The 23,962-nt window shown below is 42.6% G+C and overlaps 1 protein-coding gene across 2 annotated transcripts in view; it reads left to right on the top strand.

Annotated features, from left to right (window-relative positions):
- LOC142492729 (putative deoxyribonuclease tatdn3-A) overlaps positions 1 to 23,962 on the top strand; it is a 45,837-nt gene that overhangs the window by 8,691 nt on the left and 13,184 nt on the right. Inside the window, exons 2-10 of one of the 2 annotated variants that reach the window (XM_075595657.1) lie at positions 822 to 854; positions 959 to 1,032; positions 1,166 to 1,247; positions 6,070 to 6,132; positions 6,240 to 6,349; positions 13,206 to 13,261; positions 13,698 to 13,810; positions 16,309 to 16,389; positions 21,988 to 22,107. In XM_075595657.1, coding sequence (XP_075451772.1) covers positions 822 to 854; positions 959 to 1,032; positions 1,166 to 1,247; positions 6,070 to 6,132; positions 6,240 to 6,349; positions 13,206 to 13,261; positions 13,698 to 13,810; positions 16,309 to 16,389; positions 21,988 to 22,107 — 732 coding nt within the window. Of the gene's footprint in view, positions 1 to 821; positions 855 to 958; positions 1,033 to 1,165; positions 1,248 to 6,069; positions 6,133 to 6,239; positions 6,350 to 13,205; positions 13,262 to 13,697; positions 13,811 to 16,308; positions 16,390 to 21,987; positions 22,293 to 23,962 lie in introns of those variants that run through there. The other variant, XM_075595656.1, reaches the window with a different exon arrangement.

The raw sequence follows: 23,962 nt of genomic DNA, 5'->3' as shown, positions 1-23,962 counted from the left end.
TCGTTCGGGTGACCCTATTTTCCCCGGGCCAAATTTCACGCATGCACGAGTGGCTGGTAACTTGCCTGTCATGCATTGGCAATGGGCGCTTGTAGGCTGTGCATGCGCAGTTGGCGCTTGCCAGAAGTTCGTGCGCATGCGTGATTGGCGCTTGCCAGACGCTCGTGCGCATGCGTGATCGAGCGCTTTTCAAATGCCCGTGCGCATGCGTGATCGGCACTTGCCAGACGCTCGTGCGCATGCGTGATCGGCACTTGCCTTAAAAATGGTCTCCATTGCATACCTCTGCACACATCTCTTACACTACCACTTTTCAGTTCGCTTACCTTCACTGTCACACTGCGCATGCGTGATCAGCTCTTGTAAGACGCTCGTGCACATGTTTGATCAGCGCTTGTCAGATGCTCGTGCACATGCGTGATCAGCACTTGCCAGACGATCGTGCGCATGCTTGATCGGCACTTGCCAGCTGCGCATGTGCACGAGTGTCGAAAAAAATCGGGACTTTTTTTTTAAAGTAAGTTGGGAACCGGGGCAAATGAAAAAAAAAACAGGACGTGTGGTCACCCAAATCTTACTGCAATGCTGTATTGGATATAATATACTTTTTTTTTTTACTTGGTATTTTTTGGACTGTTTTTTGCTCTTCCTGATTTCTAGGATCTTTGGTGGGAATTAGAGATACCACCTTGAGCAATAGTTAATTTTTCTTATATTTAATTTTCTTTTTAGATTTGTTCCTCTACATTACTTGTAGGGAACTATGTGATGTTACATCTTATTTCTTAGAATAATACATGTTCAAATACTTTTATTTTCAGGACACAGAGGACATTATTGAAAAATCAAGACAAGTAGGTAACTTTCATTTTCTAGAAAAAACATTTGAAATGTTAAGTTTTTTTTTTTTTTTCATTGCAAATACTTACGAAAATAATTTCTTGTGCTCGTTCCGCAGGAAGGAATCCGAGCTCTCATTTCTGTTACAGAACATGAGAGAGAATTTGAAAGTCTTATTCATCTTTCAGAGAGGTCTGCTATATCTTTAGATACTTTACACAATTCAGCATTAAACATGCCAATCATGGTAATGTAATGGTAGACTGAAATCTGATATATATATATATATATATATATGTTTTTTTTTTTGTTTTGTTTTTTAAAGGTACCCAGACTTTATTATGCCGTGTTTTGGGGTACATCCGATTCAGAGCAATGCAGACGGGCAGTACAGTGTGACAGTGAAGGTAAGAGAACTGAAAAGTGGTAGTGTAAGAGATGTGTGCAGAGGTATGCAATGGGGACCATTTTTAAGGTGAAATTAAAGTAAGGCTTTATTACCTGTTCCTTTAAACAATACAGCAATCAAAAATATACATAAAACAATAAACACCTATCCCTGTGTAAGGGCTAACTCACTCCCCAGTCCCTCTCTGCAAGGCTGGGGGGGGGGGGGAGAGAAAGCCCCTTACCCACTTATCACCCCAAAGTCTCAGTGGTATCTTAACGCAAATTGCCCTTCAGGTCAGTGGTGTCTGCTTGAGGGTGTCTGGGTGTCTTGATCTCAGCACACCTTTGTGCTCAAGACAGTCTGTGTGCAGGCTCCTCTGCTTTCCTTTGTCACCCCAAATGTGAGCTAAGGAATCCTTCTCCTGTGTATCACATGACACTCTTTCACAGTGCTCTCAGTAGGCAGGTGGAGTCTGGTCAATTGCCTGGCTGCACTTAACCAGCTCCCTGCTGGCTTTAGAGGCAGTTTCTTCAACAGGGATAAGTCCCTGTTACAGGTAGCCAGGTACTAATTAAAGGGACAGCTCTCTCCAGAACAAAAAGTGAGCAGTAAACAAATGAGGACTCCGCCACACCCTGCTGCACCACTGAATATTAATCCTGCTTCAATCTCCACGACAAGACAGCATTGAACTCTGCCACCAAGCACGGGCTGTTTCACCACCTCTCCCACCATGAGAGGGCGCCACCATGCATGCACCTTCGTGCAATATTACAAAGATACGCCCTTTCCTCTGTTGCTCGACTGCTAAAACTCTGACAGGCCCCCATTCTCTCCCGTCTCGATTACTGTAACCTCCTGCTGTCCGGCCTTCCTGCCTCTCACCTGTCCCCCCTGCAATCTATCCTAAACGCTGCTGCCAGAATCACTACTCTTTCCTAGATCTGTCTCAGCATCTCCCCTGCTGAAATCCCTCTCCTGGCTTCCTATCAATTCCCGCATCTCACACTCATTTCTCCTCTTCACTTTTAAAGCTTTAACACTATTCTGCCCCTCCTTACATCTCAGTCCTAATTTCTCGCTTTGCACCATTCCGACTGTTGCGTTCCGCTTAAGGATGTCTTCTCTCCACCCCCTTTGTATCTAAAGCCCTCTCCCGCCTTAAACCTTTCTCACTAACTGCCCCACACCTCTGGAATGCCCTTCCCCTCAACACCCGACTAGCACCCTCTCTATCCACCTTTAAGACCCACCTTAAAACGCACCTGCTTAACGAAGCATATGAGTAGCTCCGCGGCTAATACTATACACCTGATACATAAATTGTGGCCCCCTGCAGACGCACTTACCAGAACGCCCTCCTACTGTCTCTGTACGTTCTTCCTACCTACCAATTAGATTGTAAGCTCCTCGGAGCAGGGACTCCTCTTCCTAAATGTTAATTTTTAAGTCTGAAGCACTTATTCCCATAATCTGTTATTTGTATTATTTGTTATGTACATGTTTGTCACGTGTATTACTGCTGTGATGCGCTATGTCCATTAATGCTAATGGCGCTATTTAAATAAAGAGATACATACCATGCCCTGCTGCTCATTGTCGAGTTTTGGCATGAGTGGACATCTCCACACCGTATGACACAGCATCGGTAATAGGACCAAACTCTCCCAATCCTACAAGTGGAAATGAGGGGGAGCCTCTTTTCTCCCACAGTCAAATCAATCTTCAGTGCTTTCCTCTGACATGATCTTTCCACAACCAGGAACTCCATTGAATATCTTCAATTGGGCTCATCCACCACCTCAATATACAATGTGACTGCCCATAGGCAGGGGAGTAGCCAACTCCAGTCCTCAAGGGCCACCATCAGGCCAAATTTTCAGGATATCCCTGCTTCAGCATGGGGCTCACTCAGAATGGCAGCCACCTGTGCTGAAGCAGAGATATCCAGAACTCCTGACCTGTTTGTTGCCCTTTAAGACTGGTGTTGGCCAAACCTGACAGGCTGTTGTGCTTTGATACAGCAGCTATAACATACCTTCGCTCTGCTTGCATGTTTACCTTCCTGAACACTCTCTTAAACTCTCAAGTGGGGAGGAAGTGCTGCTCAGTATGCAAACTCCTACTCCACATGAAGCTAGAGCTGACAAACCCACCAAACTATACATGCACCTTCTGATCCTAGACTCCTACTTCTCCATTTGCAGAGCGGTGGAAATCCCCCCAAATCCCCCACTCACACTTGGCTGCATCTACACCTGGAGCAGCCAACTTATCACAATTGTACGCCAGTCATTCTAGTCCCTCAGGCTTGTGACCCCCTCTCTTCTTGCACTTTAATACTGATGAATCCTCTGCCCCTGTTCACTCACAGAATTGTTCCACTGTCTGTTCACTCACAGAATTGTTCCACTGTCTGTTCACTCACAGAATTGTTCCACTGTCTGTTCACTCACAGAATTGTTCCCCTGTAGATTTGCCCCTTTAAAGCTGCAGTTCAGGCTCCCGTTTTTTTTTTTTTTTTTTTTTTACTTCAATTGTTTCATGTGGGCAATCTCTACTTACCTAAAAAACTGCATAGCTGCCGGTCAATTCGTTCTCCGTCTATTGATCGGCAAAGTTTGGCGACATCTTTAAATATGGGGAATGTAAATCGTTGCTATAGGAACAAGCATGCTTGTTAAAATAGAATACAAGAAAATTGGTCTTTCAAAGTTGTTTTTTTTAAGAAAAAATACTTTTAGCATTTTCTGTTTTAAAAGAAACAACTTTGAAAGACCAATTTTCTTGTATTCTATTTTAACAAGCATGCTTGTTCCTATAGCAACGATTTACATTCCCCATATTTAAAGATGTCGCCAAACTTTGCCGATCAATAGACGGAGAACGAATTGACCGGCAGCTATGCAGTTCTTCAGGTAATTAGAGATTGCCCACATGAAACTATTGAAGTAAAAAAATAAAAAATAAAAAAAGACCGAACTGCAGCTTTTAAGTGTGAGCAACACACAAATAGTACAGTATATACATAGTTTATTTGAGGGGGTAAGTAGGAATTTAGACCAGGAAAATGCAGTTGATGTGGTCTACTTAGATTTTGCAAAAGCTTTTGATACTGTTCCACACGAGGTTATTGTACAAAATAAAGCAAATTGGACTCAGTAAAAATATATGCACCTGATTTGAAAACTGGTTAAAGGACAGACAACAGAGGGTTGTCATAAATGGAACTTTTTCAGGTTGGGCTAAAGTCGTGAGTGGAGTACCTCAGGGATTAGTACTCGGACCCCTGCTTTTTAACTTGTTTATTAATGACCTTGAGGTTGGGATCGAGAGCAAAGTCTCCATCTTTGTTGATGACACTAAATTGTGTAAGGTAGTAGAATCAGAGCAGGATGTAATTTCTCGCCAGAAGAACTTGGAGAGACTGGAAACGTGGGCAGGCAAATGGCAGGTGATGTTTAATACAGATAAATGTAAGGTTATTCATTTGGGATGCAAGAATAAAAAGGTGACTTACAAATTAAATGGGGATAAATTAGGGGAATCATTGATGGAGAAGGATTTAGGAGTGCTAATTATAATAACAACAACAACATGTTGTGTAGTGCTTTAAAGAGACATTTTGCTGGCACAGGTCCCCCCGTGGAGTTTACAATCTATGTTTTTGGTGCCTGAGGCACAGGGAGATAAAGTGACTTGCCCAAGGTCACAAGGAGCTGACACTGGGAATTGAACCAGGTCCCTGCTTAACTCAGAGCCAGTCAGTGTCTTTACTCACTGAGCCACTCCTTCTCCCAGCAGGCTTAGCAATAGTGTAATGCAAAAGCTGCAAAGGCAAACAAGATCTTATCTTGCATTAAACGGGCAGTGGATGGAAGAGAAGTTAACATAATTATGCCCGTTTATAAAGCATTAGTAAGAACACATCTTGAATATGGAGTACAATTTTGGGCTCCACTCCTTAGAAAAGACATTATGGAACTAGAGAGAGTGCAGAGAAGAGCCACCAAATTAATAAAGGGGATGGACGATCTAACTTATGAGGATAGGCTAGCTAAATTAGATTTATTTACACTAGAAAAGAGGCGTCTAAGATGGGATATGATAACTATATACAAATATATTCGTGGACAGTATAAGGAGCTTTCAAAATAATTATTCATCCCAAGAGCAGTACAAAGGACACGGGGTCATCACTTAAGGTTGGAGGAAAGGAGATTTCACCAGCAACAAAACGAAAGGTTTCTTTACAGTAAGGGCAGTTAAAATGTGGAATTTGTTACCCATGGAGATGGTAATGGCAGATAATCTGATTGCCAATTCTTGGAGTCAGGGAGGAATGTATTTTTCCTGTAATATATATATGGTCTCTCTCTCTCATATACTGTAATAAGGTTAGTTTAGCATGATCTATCCATCATAAATCCATGCTGACTATTACTAATAATTTTGTTTCCATTAGGTATTCCTGGTCTAGGTAGGTTTTTTTTTTTTTTGCGTTTATATCATTTAACATAATAGAGTTTGGTAGGTTAAACTGCCCCTTTAATATAGCAATTTGGACGCTCATAGGGTGCACAATTTAAAATGCATAACGGCAAGAATAGTTTTAGTAAATTTCTTGCGCAAAGACCAGAACGTTAATTTCCCTGAATGGCCAAGATACAAAATCTGATGCCTGTTAACAGCATAGAACTTATGATTTCAGTACATTCATTGAATGACCTTATCTTTTTCTTGTATATCTGATTTATCCTGAAATATCAGAGCCTGGGCAATATTGTATAGATAAATAAATGAGTCCAGTTCTTACACACACTTTTTTTTTTTTATAGGACTTGGAACCTGCTGTCTCACTGTTTGACAAGTACAAAGATGAGCTGGTTGCTATAGGAGAGGTAAAGAATACTGTATGTAGTGAATGTGTGTATGTATATATAATTACTGAGTGCCTTTGCACCTCCTTGTTCTGTTTTAAACAATCCTTTTGTGTATTTGTGTGCAGATTGGTTTAGACTTCACTCCCTGGCTCGCCCCCACTTCCGAACAACGTGACGAGCAGCGAAAGGTTTTTCAGCTGCAGCTGGATATTGCAAAAAGATTGGACTTGCCTGTGTCAGTGTAAATGTGGAGAGCAAGCAGCTCATCTCTAAGGGTGGACATGCAGTGGCTAGAAAAAGTTTGCGAACCCCGTTTGCGAACACCTTAGGATTTTCACATATTTCAAACATAAAATGTTATTAGATTTTAATCTCAGTCTTAATAATAGATAAAGATAACCTGATCAAACAAATGATACAAAAACATGATACACTTTCAACATTTATCCACAAATGATTCAATATTCAATATCTATGTGTGAAAAAGTATGGGAACCTTTAGGTTCAGTACCTGGTGACACCCCCTTTCAGCAGCAATAACTTAATCTAAGCGTTTCTTGTAACTGCTGGTCAGTTTGTCACATCGGTTTTGAGAAATGTTGCCCCGTTCCTCCTTACAGAACTAATTCTACTCAGTGACATGTGAGGGCTTCCTTGCATGGACAGCTCGCTTTGGGTCCTGCCACAACATTTCGATGGGGTTTAGGTCTGGACTTTAACTAGGCCATTCTAAAAAGGGGAATTTCTTCTTCTGCAGCCATTCTTTTGTATATCTGCTTGTATGTTTAGGATCATTCTCTTGATGTATGACACACTTTTGCTTCGGCTCACGGACGGATGACCTGACATTCTCCTCTAGAATTGTCTGATACAGTGCAGAATTCATGGTTGTGTCAATGATGGTAAGCCGTCCAGGTCCTGAGGCAGCAAAGCAACCCAAACTATCACACTCCCACCACCGTGCTTGACGGTTGGGATTGGGTTCTTCTTTTTGAACGCAGTGTTTGGTTTTCGCCAAACATAACGTTTCTCATGGAGGTCAAAAAGTTCTACCTTTGACTTGTCTGTCCATAGAACATTGTTCCAGAAGTCTTGTCGATCATCTATGTGCTCTTTGGCGAACTTCAGACGGGTATTAATGTTCTTTTTAGAGAGCAGTAGTTTCCTCCTGGCTATCCTTCCATGATCATCATTCTTGTTCAGTATTTTTCTGATAGTTAAGTCATGAACACTCACATTAGCCAAGGCGAGAGTGGCCTGCAGATCCTTGGATATTACTCTGGTTGTGACTTCCTGGATGACTTGCCAGTTCTTGGAGAGATTTTTGTAGGACGACCATTCCAGGGTAGAGTGACTGTGGTCTTGAACATTATCCATTTGTAGACTGTCTGTCTGACAGTGGATTGGTGGAGTCCCAAATCCTTAGAAATGGTTTTGTGACCCTTTCTAGACTGATGAGCATCAATAACTGCTTTTCTGAGGTCCTCAGAGATTTCTTTTGATCGTTGCATGACTTGTTTCCACACACCTGTATGGTAAAGACCAAACTCACAAAGTTTCTGATCTTTACATAGGGTGGGGCCTCCCAAACTCACACCTGAAGATCTACCTAATTATTTAAATATCTGATTCAAATTATCCCCTTTAATTTCGCTAATCAAACCAGGGTTTCACTTACTTTTGCAAATACACTGACTCTTAATTACTCATTGTTTGTCTTATTCATACATCACTTTATTTCAAAAGACATGGAATTGGTTAATATATTGGATATTTTGAGAAAAGACTGGTTTTGATTCAAGAAGGTTATCGTGGAAAGAACAATGGAATTTCTGTCATTATTATTGGGATTCACAAGCTTTTTCTCGGCACTATAAGGTTACAGCACAAAGCGGAAGTCTCATTAAAAAAAACAGCCAAACTTGCACAACGTGTGCTGAACTAAACTTCCCGAGGCTGCAAAAGGGAAAGCAGACAGCTGCTCTGTGAGGAGCATAATGTTTTGTGTATGTTTGCAGACTATATAATTGAGAAGTATTTTTATTTAAAATAATATGGACATTTTTACTTGCACAATATGCCTGTCTGGTCTGCCCATATTTCTTACATGCTGTAAAGCTTTAGGCCCCTATTTGATGCCTGTCTCTTCCCAAAATTAGGGTATCCTGTTTGAATTGCTTCACTGTATGAACTTCAACTACCTCTACTGGGCGACTGATGTATCCATGCATCCACTTTGCCTTTCAGTGAATATGTATTTCTGATTTTACTAGCCTTACATTTCAGTTGGTAAATTCCCTTTCAATCCAAAATTCTCCGGTGAACCATTTCAGGGACATATTCAATCATGTCTGGTCAATCGTGTTTATTGAATAAGCCCCTAGTTCTTTGAACGACCTATTTCTTTTACCACCCTCAGTGGGTATGGTGAACTACGGATGTAGCTAAAGATTTCTTGCATCTTCATTCAAACAAATGGAGCCGCGGTAACAACATTGGGCAAGTTTAGATAAAAATCATGGGATTTCAGGAACGTTTGCAGCGAGCGAGTTTAATAACAAGGTGCTACATGATCTGTAACTGACCGCAATATGTTCTAGAACTTACCAAGGATTTGTATAGTGGAATCACTGATTACTACTTGATTTGTACTAGTAATTACCTTTCACTTCCAGCTCAGTCAGAGAGAAGGCGTTCATTGCAGGCTGTAAATATAATGATCCTTCATAGATCGTACACTCTGTTGGCTCTCCCTGCTCGTCACTTACATTATTGGGCAACATTTGAAACGGCAAACGATGCAGCTGCTTGAAATATCATTTTTTTTTTGTTAGGTGCAGTGTCTCCATCCTTATTATTTTTCCAACTTAAAATTTAAATACTTCTTCTTATTATTTTTATCTAATAATATAAATATCAGTTGTGAGCACACTCACATGTCTCAGACAGGACTGTAACCCAGCTTTTCTCCATTATCACTTGGCATACAGTGCTCCAACTGCAACTAGGGATTCTGGGTACTGACATGCAGATGAGCACACAGTGTCACCTTTTGCTTCATGTCCATTTTAACATAAGCCCTATAAATGTAATCCTGTCGTACTACACAGCTTTTCAGCACAGCCTGGGTTAAAGAAGTGCATAGCCAGTAAACCTATTGACACAGCTGTTTTGACCTGTGCTCATTTGCATGTCCGTAACCAGAATTATGGTGACCAGATGTCCCAGTTTAGCCGGGACAGTCACGGCTTATAAGTAACTGTCCCGGTGTCCAGACAATCTTTCAGATGTCCCGGTTTTGCTGGGAGTAGTGTTGGACCAGATCCTACATTTTTTTTTAAACCGGGTAACGGGTACCCGGAGGATTTGGCACCTTGTACCCGGCTACCCGTTTTTTCACTTACCTTGGGGGTGGAGGAAGCCTGCGGCGACATCTGAACAGGTAAGCAGGGGTGCGGGGGCGGTGGGGCAGCATCAGCGGTCAGTGCGGAGCCCACGCGGGAGCTGCAGGACTCCATACTGCACTGTGAGCTGGGACCATGTGAACGGAGCAGGAGAGGAAGCTTTCCTATTGGACAGCCGGCTGTCCAATAGGAAAGCTTCTGCTCCGGTCACATGGTCCCAGCTCACAGTGCAGTTGACGCTGACGCTGATGCTGCCCCACCGCCCCCGCACCTCTGCTTACCTGTTCAGATGTCCGCGCGGGCTTCCAGCAGGTAAGTAAGAGATACTTTTCAACTGCCCTGACATTACCCGGATACCCGGCACCGGGTCCACTTTCCAGCTGCTGGGTCCGGTACCCGGTACATCAGTAGCTGGGAGCAGAAAAAGGAGCAGCTGCAGCGCAATGTCTCCTCCGGCCATTAGGTGGTGCTGCACTGCTCACAAAGCTTGTCCTCTCCCTGGCTGCAGTGTGCTGGAAATAAGGTGTGTGTGATTGTGTTATATAGGAGGTATTTTCAAGTCACGAGATAAGGTTAGCGTTGCAGTGGGATTACAGCTGTGTTGGGTGTCTGAGTAAGGGCCAGCGAGCAGGGTTGCTACCGCTCCGGGTTTAACCCGCAGACTACGGGTTTTCGCCACGTATCTCCTGGCTACGGGTTTATCTTGTTAATCTCCGGGTAGTAGCGGCTCCCGGCATCCTCCTGCAACTCCCGTCAACATAGCTGGGCCGAGTCAAATGGCGCCGCGTTGCCATGACAACGGGACGCTACGTGGCGTCGCGTGACTCCCTTTGCCATGACAACGGATGCTACAAGACCTCTCGGCGTCACGTTGCCATGACAACGCGGCAGCATGTGATGCCTCGGCGCCATAAGGTGCCCCGTTGTCATGGCAAATTGACGCCGCATAACGTCGTAGCGTCCCATTGTCATGGCAGCCATGTTACGGGAGTTGCAGGGGGAGATGCCGGGAGACGCCGCCGGCAAGAGATAAAAAATGTTACATTTATCTCTGTGTTACCCTTCAGTAGAAGGTGGCATCCCTGCCAGCGAGTGACATTTAGTTGCTACCAACAAATATTGGGAAGCTGATCCAATAATAAACACGAGTTCCTTTGTATGTATTTTAAGGAGGTATGATGACGTGTTAGCCAGAAGTACACATGGTAATACCTTATTCAGTCATAATGCTAGGAGTAAGGGCTGGGACCTGCTGCGCCCGGCGGCGCGGGCGACCGCGTGAGCGTTCCCCACCAGCAGGGGAATCCTTGTGAGCCGGTCCCAGTCCCCCCTCGCTGCACGGCTCACAACGCGCTGTGGCGCGTCAGCCGCCAGGGGGTGCAAGAAAATTGTGATCCCGATCGGTGACGCATCACGTGGTGCGCTGATGAGCCTATCAGCGGCGGGAGCGGGAGCGGGAGCTGTCAGACAGTTTCCTACACAAGGTAGGGGGTGGTGTGTGTGTGTGTATCAGCGTCTGTGAGGAGGGCATTTGTGGGGGGAGGGAGCGGGAGCTGCTTACCTTCCAGCAGCCCGCAGCAGCTCCCTCCTGCAGCCCGGAAGCCCGAGCCCGTGGAGGGAGGGGGGGGGGAGAGTAGCGGGTCCCTCTGCTCAAACCACGCCCCCCCCCTCCTGCTCCGGTTCCCTACAGACCGCATATCGCGGTCTGTGCCTGTCAGCGCACCGCCTGTCTGCAGTGCGGGCGCGCAGACTGAGGGAGCAGGGCCTTAGCCTAAGGATGGCTGACTAGGGGAATATTTTCTGGATAAATACTGGCATGTTTAGCTAGGAAAAAGAGGCCAGAATACCATCAGAAGCCAGGTTAACATTGGGAGAAGAAAGTTATACCAGCAATGTCAGACAGAACGGATTTCACCAAGATAAAGGAATGACGTGCAATCTCTTTGAAAAGAATATCACTTAATTGATGAATGTAAGTAATATCATATCAATATCTTTGGATAATAAACGTTTCTTTAGTCTGCTAAAAGCCGGAATGCAGAGGTTTGTTCTATGCCATTTTGAAAATACAAAGACATTTTACATTTTACACTGGGTAGGTAAGTGTGTGTGTGGCTGGGTAAGTGTGTGGCTGGGTAAGTGTGTGTGGGTAAGTAAGTGTGTGTGGGTAAGTGTGTGTGGGTAAGTAAGTGTGTGTGTGGGTGTGTGTGTGGGGGGGTAAGTAAGTATGTGTGTGGGGACGCTATTAGACAAATACTATAATATTTATTTTGAAGTAATGTAATTTGTTTTAGTGATAATTTTTTATTGTGTCTTGGTTTTTACTTTTGGATGTCTGGTCACCCTACCCACAATCCCTGGCTGCTGTGGAAGCTCCATTTCTTAAGTGATAATGGGGAAAGACTGCACTCTACACTGTATGGTGGAGGGTTTCTGACCCCTTTTTTTTTACCCATCCTAACTTTTTCAATGTGAAGCTGGAATTGTTATCTTAAAAAGACCCAACGCCTGCAGTAGGGTGCTCGCCCGGCAACTCTGGTCCTCACTTTCTCCAATCCATGCCAACGACGGTGTCTCCTATCAGAAATAATGTCTTATCTTCATTTTAATCTTCTCAGATAAGGTTCTTTCAGGTTTACTAATGTCACTACTGAGAGGCGTTGAGCAGCCATATCCATGTAACCCTCCCTGCCCGGCTCCTAGGGAGATTACATTTGTGTGTGTTTATATATGGCTACCCCGCATGGGTTACCTTGAGTCGGGCTGGATCCAGGCGGCTGGGCGATGAGGTAGGAAGGTTGTAGAATAATGGGCGCCAGGAACTTCTGTAGTACAACAGTCGTTTACTCGTGCTCCCATGGTCAGGGACGGATCATACACATGTTAGCAACGTTGTACTGTATTTTATAACAGACATACATGAATACAGCTCTTCCATCAGTGCCCACTCTTAACTCTCAAATGAAGGTACTTTGACTTAGTTGCTCTCAGTAAGTGTGGGGCCCGGCTTCCTTGTTGCTTTGGAACCATCATTTGTATTAATCTGGCTACTCTGGGCCACTACAGGAATCCTGGAAGGTGTTATCTTACTTGACCCAATATCTTTCGCCTGTTTGGGAACTGCCACTTCCATATAGACTGCTGAGGAATATTAGTGCTGATCCGCAGGCACCCGGGAGCCCTCTTTCCTGAGGCCCTCTATGGCGGGCCGTATTCCTTTTAATTTCTTATTCAGGTCTCCATTCCTTCTTTCAGAGATCCTAAGTTAATTATCCCCATCTACAACATAATAAATACAAGGGCATGGTCTGTACTATTCCTTTATAAACATTACTTATCTACTCTCCCCGAGGCTCTTCTCCTCTTGTCCTCCTGGAACCTAACCTTCTAGAGTAGTCCCTCCTTAAATACCCTTCCGCGACGCCTAGATCCCCAAAGCAACTCAGGGTGGGGCCCAGCATACAACAGCCATGTTAGTAACCCTTTAGGAGGGGGGGGGGGTCACACTCATTTAGATTTATTTTTTAGGAATAAAAAAACACAGTTTAAAAAATCAGCGACCATGGAAATAAACCAGAGAGGTGAAGACAGACTCTACAGCATTGTAAAGAAATTATTCAAAATAAAAAACACACAGGAGAACAGTCCCTTTATACTTTACAAACGTGTGTGTTTTTGGGTCCACAGAAATGTTCATTCCCGTTCAGCTGGGAGGCAGACAATCGCTTTTCTTAAGGAACAAGGTAAGATCTTCACAAGGTTAATTAAGTTTAAACTTTGCAGGGCAATATAAATTCTTGCGTGCGGAGGGAAGTATGTTTATTAAAGTCTCACAGTTGGAAAACTGGTGCTTTACCAGTGCAAAAAAATAACTGACCAGAGTTATTAAAGGATAATAATCCTGTGTGTTGTTCTTCTCCTGTATTATCCTATGAAACCTCCCCGGGAATTAAAAAAATGGAATATATTCTGAAAATGAAGGATGCCATGAAGGGCACTGATAGAGGTTTCCCTGCTCGGCTTAGTATAAATGTACGTACTGGTGGGGTGCTCTCTGGGAACTATTTAATCAGTTAATATGTAGAGTCCCACAGTATAACAGGGGTTATATTCATGTATCGAGGCAAACGTGGTGCAATCCTGCTCCGTGAATAGCTCCTGATACTATGTGTGTTTCAGGTGCCCAGAAGGTGTTACTGCATAACTTTGCGGGCAGGCCCTCGGCTGCCCTGGAAGGAGTACAGGCTGGATACTACTTCTCCTTTCCCCCCGCGGTCACCAGAAATGATCAAGTAAGATAGTGAAGAACACAGACAAGTTGCAAATTTGACCCCTTTAGGTGTTTACCTCTGTGTCAGTGACTGGGTTTAAAACAATTGTCCCTTTAAACCAGGGCTTGCCAACTCCAGTCCCCAAGGGCCACCAACAAGTCAGGTTTCCAGGATCTCTCTGCTTCATCACAGTTGGCTCAATCAGTGGTTGGGTCATTCCGACTGAGCCACTAATTGAGCCACCTTTGCTGAAGCAGGGATATCCTGAAAACCTGACCTGTTGGTGGCCCTTGAGAACAGAAGTTGGCCAGCCCTGGTTTAAAGGGACAATTTTATTTTGCAGTAGGATTGTGTTTGCTACATTTTGTCTGCAAGATTGTGCTTAAATATGTAGCACTGTTTCCTCCCCCCCAGTGGGAAATACACAGCCTCTGCTTCCTGTGTGTGGTGCGGATACCTGTTAGGACCAGGAGAGATGAGTTGGATCTGCGGTGGTGTGGAGATCAGGACAGGCTTAGGTTCTTTCTGTAGTTCTTCTCATTGGTGTTAGCGCCTCCAGCCGTAGTGGGCTCCAGGTTGTCCAGAAGTCAGCCCCACTATTGCATACTTCTCACTCCTGTCCAAGGACTGATACTTAGACAGGAGTGATAACAAGGGTCTTTATTGTATGGCAGGCATCCACTGCAGATCTCGTTACAGCGTTGCAGAGTCTCAGAGGTCCCTGACCTCTGGATGGTGATGGCCCCTGGTCTTACAGGGCCTCTGTGGCTGAATCTGATGTTCCCTCAGTCCAAAGACTGAGGGTGAGCACGCTCATCCCGCCATTGGAGAGACTCATAGCTCTCTGCTTCCTCTCTCCTCCAGAGCAGGAACAGGACTGATACTAAATCTGGCATTCCCCTAGTTAGGGCAGAAGGGGCGGGCTCATGGTCTATACCTATCCCTGATAGGCTTATACAGGCCATGAGTCACCACCTTACTCCTGTCCATCATAGAGGAGCATGGGTAGGGGTCACAAGCCCACAGATTAACCCCTTACAGCCTGCAGCTAGCAGGACTTGCATAACAGGGTGGGGAAAGATAGGCAGAAAAGACATACCCTGTTACACATAGTTATGAGTTGATTTGTGTGTGTGTGTGTGTGTTACATAGGCAATGATTTGAAAGTCCTTCTGGGAGTTAAGAAACTAACACTGCAAACTTCGCACGCATTGATAAACAACATGGAAACTATGGTGCCTGTGTACTAACCTGACATTTCTCAATCTGCAAGCGCAACAATTATTGTTCACACAGAAATGAACCGTGCGAGGTGTACAGATGTAATTGGTATGTGCTGTCGAAAAATTGTATCTGTGCGCCTCAAAAAAGTAGAGTGCGTAAAAATTAGCGAAGATGAACCTGGCGTAAATACTAAAAAGTCTGTTTGTTAGCGCAGAATTAAGTTATCAACCAAAAATGTATTTGAAGTCGGTCGGATGTTTTGTTATTAAAAACAGTATGGCTACTATAAAAAATATTACACTAATCATTTTTATTTACAAATACAAGTTATAAATTAAAAAAAAAACACCATTCTGTTTTTATTATAATTGTATTAATCCGGTATCGAACATGACAAGGTGCGTCAAACTTAATTTCAAACAACGAACTATGCGTTGCATGTAGGAAGCGTCATACGTACGACGCACATTTTTATGAAGGTTTCTACTACTTTTTAGCCCTAAAAGTTTGACACGCAAAAATTATTCCAATATGATCTCAGTACATAGGGCGCTATGAGTTTCTGTGAGGCATGTGCAAAATGTGATGAAATCAGGGAAATCGATTTTGTGCACAAACATTGTGAAAATGCCTTCTTTACCAAAGATTGAGGCATTTTGTGAAATCTTCAGTAAAAATGGCTGAATGAAAAAATTCAGAGGACCAGATGCTCAAACCCCTGTTACAACAGGGCTCATAAATGTGACGTTACCTAAAACCAGGGCTGACGTTATGTTTCCTGAGGTACCATGGTATCTTCAAAGCTAATTATATGCAAAGGCAATGGCTGTTAGAGGGGAAACCAGTTGTTTTTGCACCCAGGCAAGTTCCTCCAACTGCGCCTCCTCCCTCACCCCAACACAGCACACTGACACACACACACACACACACACACACACACACACACACACACACACACACACACACACACACACACACACACACACACACACACACACACACGTACCTTATGTTTATCAATATAGCTCATATACCACACATGCATATTTTCCACTTAATATAATACCTAACATTTGTATATATTTTTAGGTGGTTGGGGGGATGCAAAATACATTTTTGGGAGCTCCTTAAATAAGACCACATGACCTGTATATAAATTGTCTATAACTGGTTTCTTGGCATTGCTCTTTTATTACACTAAATGACCATATTATTCACCCACCTAAACAGAATTGTGTGTGAATGCCAACATTTGATGACCATTTTTTTGTTAACATGTTTTTCCTAAATGTTAGAGAGCGAAGTTAATTAAGCAGATCCCCTTGGAGAACATTTGCTTGGAGACGGATTCACCATCTCTCGGACCAAGGAAGCAGGTACGGGTGTGGTTATATTTTCCTGTATGGCAAGTAGTTTGTGTGAGAAACTGAACCTACTGATGTCAGCTGATGGAGTTTCAATGAAAATGAGTAGTTCAGACCTGGAACGTGTGTGAATAGAAGCCATCTGAAAATTACATTTTAATGTAGGTGTTTAGGATGGCCTAGCCATCTGTTGTAATAAAAAATAAAAAACTGATAAACAGTGCTATCATTTCCCGTTTATTAAACATGAGAAAAAAGTGCTTTCAACTACATTTTAGAAAGATTTATGCTTGCAAAGCAGGAAGGGGTAGAGACTTCCAAAAATAAACCCATTTTTCTTTCAATAAAAAAAAATGGAACAGTAGGTGTGTAACAAAGTTGTGGTTCTTTTGACTTGTAAAATAAAAAGTAGTTGTGCAGTATATCCCCTCTAGCATTTTAATTCATCCACTGCTAATAAAGCTTCACTGCCATAGGGCTCTGCGATTACAGTGTGCACCTGGCAACAACGGGTTACGTAGATGTCATGTGTCTTACAAGATAACATGTTATCCATGCAACTATAGATAGCACACACAAAAAAAATGCTATTACCTCATTACCCCTCCCGTGTACATCTGCGTTGCCCCAAAGGCAGACAGCCTGATGGGGCTCCCCAAGAGCTGCTCCCCTCTGCACAGGTCCAGCGGGCTAAGGGTTAACATTTGCTTGTACTTTATGGAACATCAACCCCACCCACTGGAATGTTAATGAGCCAAGAACTTTGTATTCACAGCTGCATTCAATCTGAACCCCTTCAGTGTACACCCGAGTCGTCCCAAAGTCGGACCGCCTTTGGTGCAGCAGAAGGGCAGCCAAAGGGTGTGACCCTTTTGCTGCCATTTGCTGATGTTTGGTGATGTTAAAGCTTCTCGATTTCAATCTGAAACTCACCAGCCCTTTAACCCCTGTACCCAATTTTCAATCTCCATCTGTCCATGAAATGTCTGTGAATTGACTGTATAACTTCTGTTCTTTTAATGTAACCATGTACAGCTCCACCCCGTTATAGTGCGATCCGCTACAGCGTGGATCCGCTTATAACGCGGTCTGAGCTTTAGGTTTTGAGTGTTTGATCCTGTCAGAGTATATGCATTGCGGATACCAGTGAACAAAGTCCCGTCCCGTTTTCATTTGAAAATTAGACAGTGTGAAAAATTAGATCGGTGATGTATGATTACAGCTTAGTTAACCCATTAGATCCAGCACGTAGAGTCACAATGTCATGATGTATTTTACAGTGTACTAAAATATTTTAGCAATCCTTTATAGAAAAGGGGTGTAGACAAAACCCTCATTCAAACCATTGGGGGACAGTGTGTTTAATGTACAGAACCATCGAGCTTCACGTTGCAGTAAAAGTCTATCCCAATTACCCTTTCTGATGTTCTGTGGGATGTGGTCTATACTTGAAATGTGATGCATGTTTGTTTCTAACATGACATGAAAGCGGGGTATCCACAAGGTTTCTGAGAGGTCCCAGATGTTCCAGTACTCATTTTCTAAACTCTCTCCGAGTTTTGCCAACGTATTTTAATCCGCATACACGAGGCGAGGTAGATAATGCCAACCGATTTACAATTTAATAAATTATTTAAGATTATGTTTTAGTTCCGTTATAGTTGCTGAATATTTTGCTGTTAGTTACAAAATCACAGGCTCTACATTTATGGCACTTATAGCACCCAAGAGTTTGTTTTCCCAGCCATGTTGTGGTGGTACTCTTTCTAGAGAAATGACTCCTGACTAGTAGGTCTTTGAAATGTCTTGCTCTCCTCCAGATAATGCTGGGACGTGCCTTTAATACCTTTTTAAGATCATTGTCATTAGCCAGAACATGCCACTGTTTATCGATAGTGGAGTTAATGTCCCTCCATTGGGCATTATAGGATGTTATACATCTTATCTCTTTGTTGGCATGTTCTTTCCGGCAATTGGTTAGTAATGTGGCCCTAGGTGTTCTGAGAGCCCTGTGATAGTCCGTCTTATTGCTAGTCTTGCTGTAGCCGCGTTCAGCAAAGTTTGTTTTCATTATCTCTGCTTGGGTTTTAAAGTCTAGAATCTCCGAGTAATTTATTTTGATTCTGAGGAACTGACCGGTTGGAATTCCTCACTTTATTGATGCTGGGTGGTGACTGCTAGCTTGTAAGTAGCAGTTGGTATCCGTGTTGTTGTTTTTTTTAAGCTTGATGTGGTTAAATGGCCACCCGGTGTCTTACTTATGGTGAGATCAAGAAAATTGATCGTTGTCTCACTGACCTCTGATGTTGATTTTAAATTCTGATCATTGGCGTTTATCAATGTCATAAATTCGGTTGGAGTTTCTCTGCTACCATTCCACAGGAGGACGATGTCGTCTATGTAGCGAAGCCAAACATTGATATGTTTAGTATATCGACGCATGGCTTCAGAAAAGACACTCGCCTCCTCCCACCATCCCAGATATGAATTTGCGTAAGTTGGTGCACATGTTGTGACCATAGCGGTACCTTGTGTTTGTAGGAAAAAATTCCTATCAAAAAGGAAATCGTTGTGGAGTAGAGCAAATTCCAAGAGTTCACAAATTAATTTATTGTGGTTTTCAAAGTGTAAACTCCTAGAGGACAAATAATGTTTTGTAGCCCTTATGCCCACATCAAGCCATATGCTAGTGTATAATGACTCAACGTCAAAACTAACTAGAAGAGTGTGTGGTTCTACAGTGATGTCTTCCAGACGTTTTAGGACATCCTTTGTATCTCTAACGTAGGATGGTAATGCCGTTACAACATTTCTCAAAACCTGATGTATGTATATACTTGCTTTTTCAGTTAGGGACCCCACCCCGTAGACTATGGGACTCCCCGGGGGTTTCTCTGCATGTTTGTGTATTTTTGGAATGCTATAGAATGTAGCTATAATTGGGGCAGGAACCATCATGTATTCAAATTCACGTTTAGATATGACTTTCTTCTGTAGCTTGTTTTAGGATTACAGCTAGTTCTTTAGAGAATAATTCAGTCGGATCACTGTCTAGAAGTCAGGAGCACTTGTGATCACTTAGTAATCTCATGTTCTCTGCAACATATTTAGTTGTTTGTTGTAAGACAAAGTTTCCGCCTTTGTTGGCCGTTTTGATGTTATGTGATCCATTTCTATGAGTTCCTTCAGAGCTTGTCTTTCAGGAGGACTCATGTTAGTGTTTTTTTGTAACTTGAATTGATTCAAGATCTTTTGTAACCAAACTCACACCTGGAGATATTGGCACAAGAATCCAGATGGGTGTAAAGCAACTCTGGCTTTTAAGAGTGGTGCGTGGTCCCTCTCCAGGGGTGCGTTCAGTTTCTTCCTGTAATGATTGTAAATTATCCACATCCTCCTGCTCCCCGATCTCTAATTCTGGAATCCCCAGATTATTGGTGATGTATCTGTCTCTTCGCACGAAATGCTTATGAAGTAGCATTTTACGCGCAAAGAGATTTAACATCTTTTACTGTATTAAAAAGATCGAATCTTTGCATGCAGTGACGAACGCCGCCCCATACAAACCGCAAGTAGGATCTATATGCTCCCGTTACAGCTATTTCACAGCTACCCGGTTTTTATATACAGTATGATCTTCTGCAATATACCTCCAAACATAACATATACACTGAACGTGTTAAGAGGTGTTTATGATACTATTATGTATTGATTTGTTGATGTACCTTAAATGTGGTACTCTGGCTATTCCTTGCAATTTATTCGTTTCAAACCAGTGCTAGGCTATGACCTGAATTAATTCCATTTTCACTCGTTATATCATCACTGTATTCCCTAAGCTCAGGAAGCTAGAAGTATAGATATATGTACTCATGAATGATGGACCCACATCCAAAGGAGGACAGGATGCATTGTCAACTTTCAAAGGCATCCACTTCCCTTGAGTTACTGCTGTAGTATTTACACTGACTGATCAGCATCATGTGAGTCAACAGTACTGAGTCCACACACACTGGTGATGTTTATATAGAGAGACCTTACTTACCCTTATTAAGCTACTTTGTGGTTCTGAGTTAGTCTCATCCCTGTACATACTATGCTGGAATGACATGATAATGCCATAACGTAGCTATTGGAGTTTATTTAGCACTCGTGCTACAGCTTTTCCTTTATTCCTGTTTTCATCAACCTTGCTGTTGTATGTATATGTCCAGACAGGTCTATATGTTCCAAAACCTAGCTCTGGGCTCTTTATTTGTATTTTTTGATCTTGCACCACTGTTTGTCACGTTTGTGTATTTGGATAGTTTACATACAGGATATGAAGGGAGCAATAAATCAGGAACACCCCAAAAAAGAAAAAATATAATGGTGCAGTAAAATCACGTGTGGATGGTAAAACTAAACTTGGCTCGTGCAACATGCCTACTTACAAAAAGTAAATGGAAAGTCAGCGTGTAACATGGAACAAGGCAAACAGGAACTCAGGAGGGCTCTCACTCGAGATGGAACTCAGGAGGGCTCTCACTCGAGATGGAACTCAGGAGGGCTCTCACTCGAGATGGAACTCAGGAGGGCTCTCACTCGAGATGGAACTCAGGAGGGCTCTCACTCGAGATGGAACTCAGGAGGGCTCTCACTCGAGATGGAACTCAGGAGGGCTCTCACTCGAGATGGAACTCAGGAGGGCTCTCACTCGAGATGGAATTCAAGAGGGCTCTCACTCGAGATGGAACTCAGGAGGGCTCTCACTTGAGATGGAACTCAGGAGGGCTCTCACTCGAGATGGAACTCAGGAGGGCTCTCACTCGAGATGGAACTCAGGAGAAAACACAGCGGAGAGAAACCATAGTGCAGACCAGTATGTACTTTATAACATTAAAAGAAGCTACAATATGTACTCACAATGTGTACAAGTATAGCAGGCACATCAAATAAAGCAGTGGATCTCACGCAAGAGAGGTGGTATCAGGGCCGTCTTCCTTCGGTAATCCCGCAACTGGGTGGCGTCGGATGGCGTCTGACGTCACATCCGTCGGTAACCAGTCAACTTACGGTTACTTGGGGGAGAAGGCGGGTACACGGCAAGGCAGTCCCCTCTGTTTGGAGCTCACTGCGCAGACTGTCAAAGCTCAACGCGTTTCGCTGATCTACTGTCAGCTTCATCAGGAGAAAATGTGTATTTGGATGCCATTTATTTTATAAATATTTTTGAATTAAAGATTATTTTTATTATACTGATTTACACATACCGTGGTGCGCCGCCTAGGGGAACATATCTCTCTCTCTCACACTCACACTCACACCCCGGTGTACTTTCACTGCGTTCAGCATTTCCCAGGCAGCACACTGTATCACCATACAATTAGGTTAGAGCGAGGCCCCTCGAATACTATAAGGACGTGTATCGGAAATGATTAGTGGTGTACATTGGCTGTATGAAGTTGTTTTTATTTGTCAGTATATTAGTACATTTGCTTTATATGTTAGCACATTGTATAATTTTTAGGGAGAATAAACATTTGACCCTTGTATGTATGCCATCGGTCAGTTCTTGTATTAAGCTGATTCTGCGGTCATATGTTTTCTTAATTTGTTTTGTTTTTTCAGGAACGAAATGTACCATCAAATATTTACATTTCCTGCGAATACATTGCTTCTGTGAAAGGACTTTCACCGGCCGCAATCTGTGCCGTGACGACACATAACGCCCTACAACTTTTTCCAAAGGTTTGCAACAAACTGAAAAAATAATAGTTCAGCCAGACGCAGACGCAGACACAGGCGCACTTCTTCTGGGGAGTTTCAGCTGAAGAGGCACCCGTGGAAAAGATACAGCGTAGGCATTATCATTACATCCCTTTTCTGCGCGTTGGGTGGCCTTGAGTGACAGTACAATAAAGAGGGCCATAACTCTACAAAAGATACATCGTTAAAATCAGTATAACATGTCAGTCGGGGTAACGTCCCATTCACATAAAATATGTTTGGGAATATTTTAGGTTTGTTGTTAAAATGAACATTAAACATGTACGGGTTGTGTCAAAATTGTGTTAAAATGTGCACGTGTCACTAAGAACGAATGTTCTTTACACATAATGCTTAAGGGCTTTTGTTAGATTTGCAGTGTTTTCAATATAAATGTACACAATTCTCCCAGTGATGTTTGAGTCTTGCACAGGTATGGCATTATTGTTTGTCTGGGTACATCCATCCCTTATTTGTTACTTCTGCAATGGCATTTATAGGGTTTCATGATTTGTCTCTGAGCTAGTTAGGAAGAACAATGATAAAACTAACATCTGGACTTATGCGAAATCCCTTCCTCAGTTGCCCCCCAACAATAAGGCTTTGGTTTGTAGTCTTCACTTTATACATAGTTTCCTTGTAGATCTTAGATAGATAAAACTAACATCTGGACTTATGTTTCAACACGTACAACAATGTGTTTTTCTGTCCCACACTGAATGGCACTTGGGATATGCTTGCCTTAACAGCTAGAAAAAAAGAGAAGACAAAGCACACCATATATACAAAAACATTAGCTCACAATTGGCAAGTGCACCCGTCATAAATAGTACATATAAAAGATGCATCGCCAAAATAAAAAGACAAGGAAAGGAGAGACAGCACTACAGGTAGATGAAAAAAATGGGTATTTAATCCATATCAACGGGTATCTTGTTTTAACATCAGCATATGTATCATCTATTTTGCTTTTGTTTGTGTCTGTAATTAATTTGGGGAACAATACAAGGTGTTATTTGATGCATTTAATATAATGGGGATGTATCAATTCTGCAGCATTGTATAATGTTTCTCCCACGTGTTTTCTGTGTCAGACTAGTTGTTAGGTTTGAGGTGCAATAGGTAGAATATGCAAAGAATGATACTATGCATATTCTATAATGGGTGCTTTGTTTTGCTGGCAAAGCTAAAATGTGCACGCAGCATCAGTGTTGTACTAATGAGGATATTTTCATAGACTAAAAGGTCTTTGTCAAATGGAGAATGGAAAACTAGACTGAAAGGTTTCTTACATTATATACAGACAGAATAAGTCTTGAATGCAAAGAAATCTGTGTAGAAATCTGTAAATAGATTATTTTTAGTATTGAAAAGGTGTCATTGCAATGCAGTGCTGGCCTGCCTGCCAGTGAAAGGGTTAATGTGAGGAGTTGCGATCAGGTTTATTAATATGATTTCTTGCAATATAGCATAATTTACATGTGCAGGCTCTTCAAAAAAAAGTGTTTTGAGAAAATCATAGCAATAAGACAATCTGGACAATTTTTACTAAGCATTCTTCTGCTATAAAACGGGAAGATGCCTTACAAAGTATTGACTTCTATGGGCTGGTGTAAGAAATCCAGTTCAGTGATATTATTATATTTTAATATGTATGAATCCCGTATGACGACAAAATGCCAAGTATACAGTATATTTGCAATGATTCTTTTTTTTTTATTATTATGATATCGCATAATATTGAAATTGGTATTTTCTGATAGATTCAGTTACATTGGGATGGTATATTAAGAGTGCAGCTGTGCTGAGTTCTCTGTAGAGAAGCTCTGGGTGGGTG

The sequence above is a fragment of the Ascaphus truei genome, chromosome 4 (genome assembly GCF_040206685.1).
Source record: "Ascaphus truei isolate aAscTru1 chromosome 4, aAscTru1.hap1, whole genome shotgun sequence".
NCBI lineage: Eukaryota > Metazoa > Chordata > Amphibia > Anura > Ascaphidae > Ascaphus > Ascaphus truei.
Note: the sequence above shows the minus strand (reverse complement) of the source record. Positions and strands in the feature narration are given on the sequence as shown.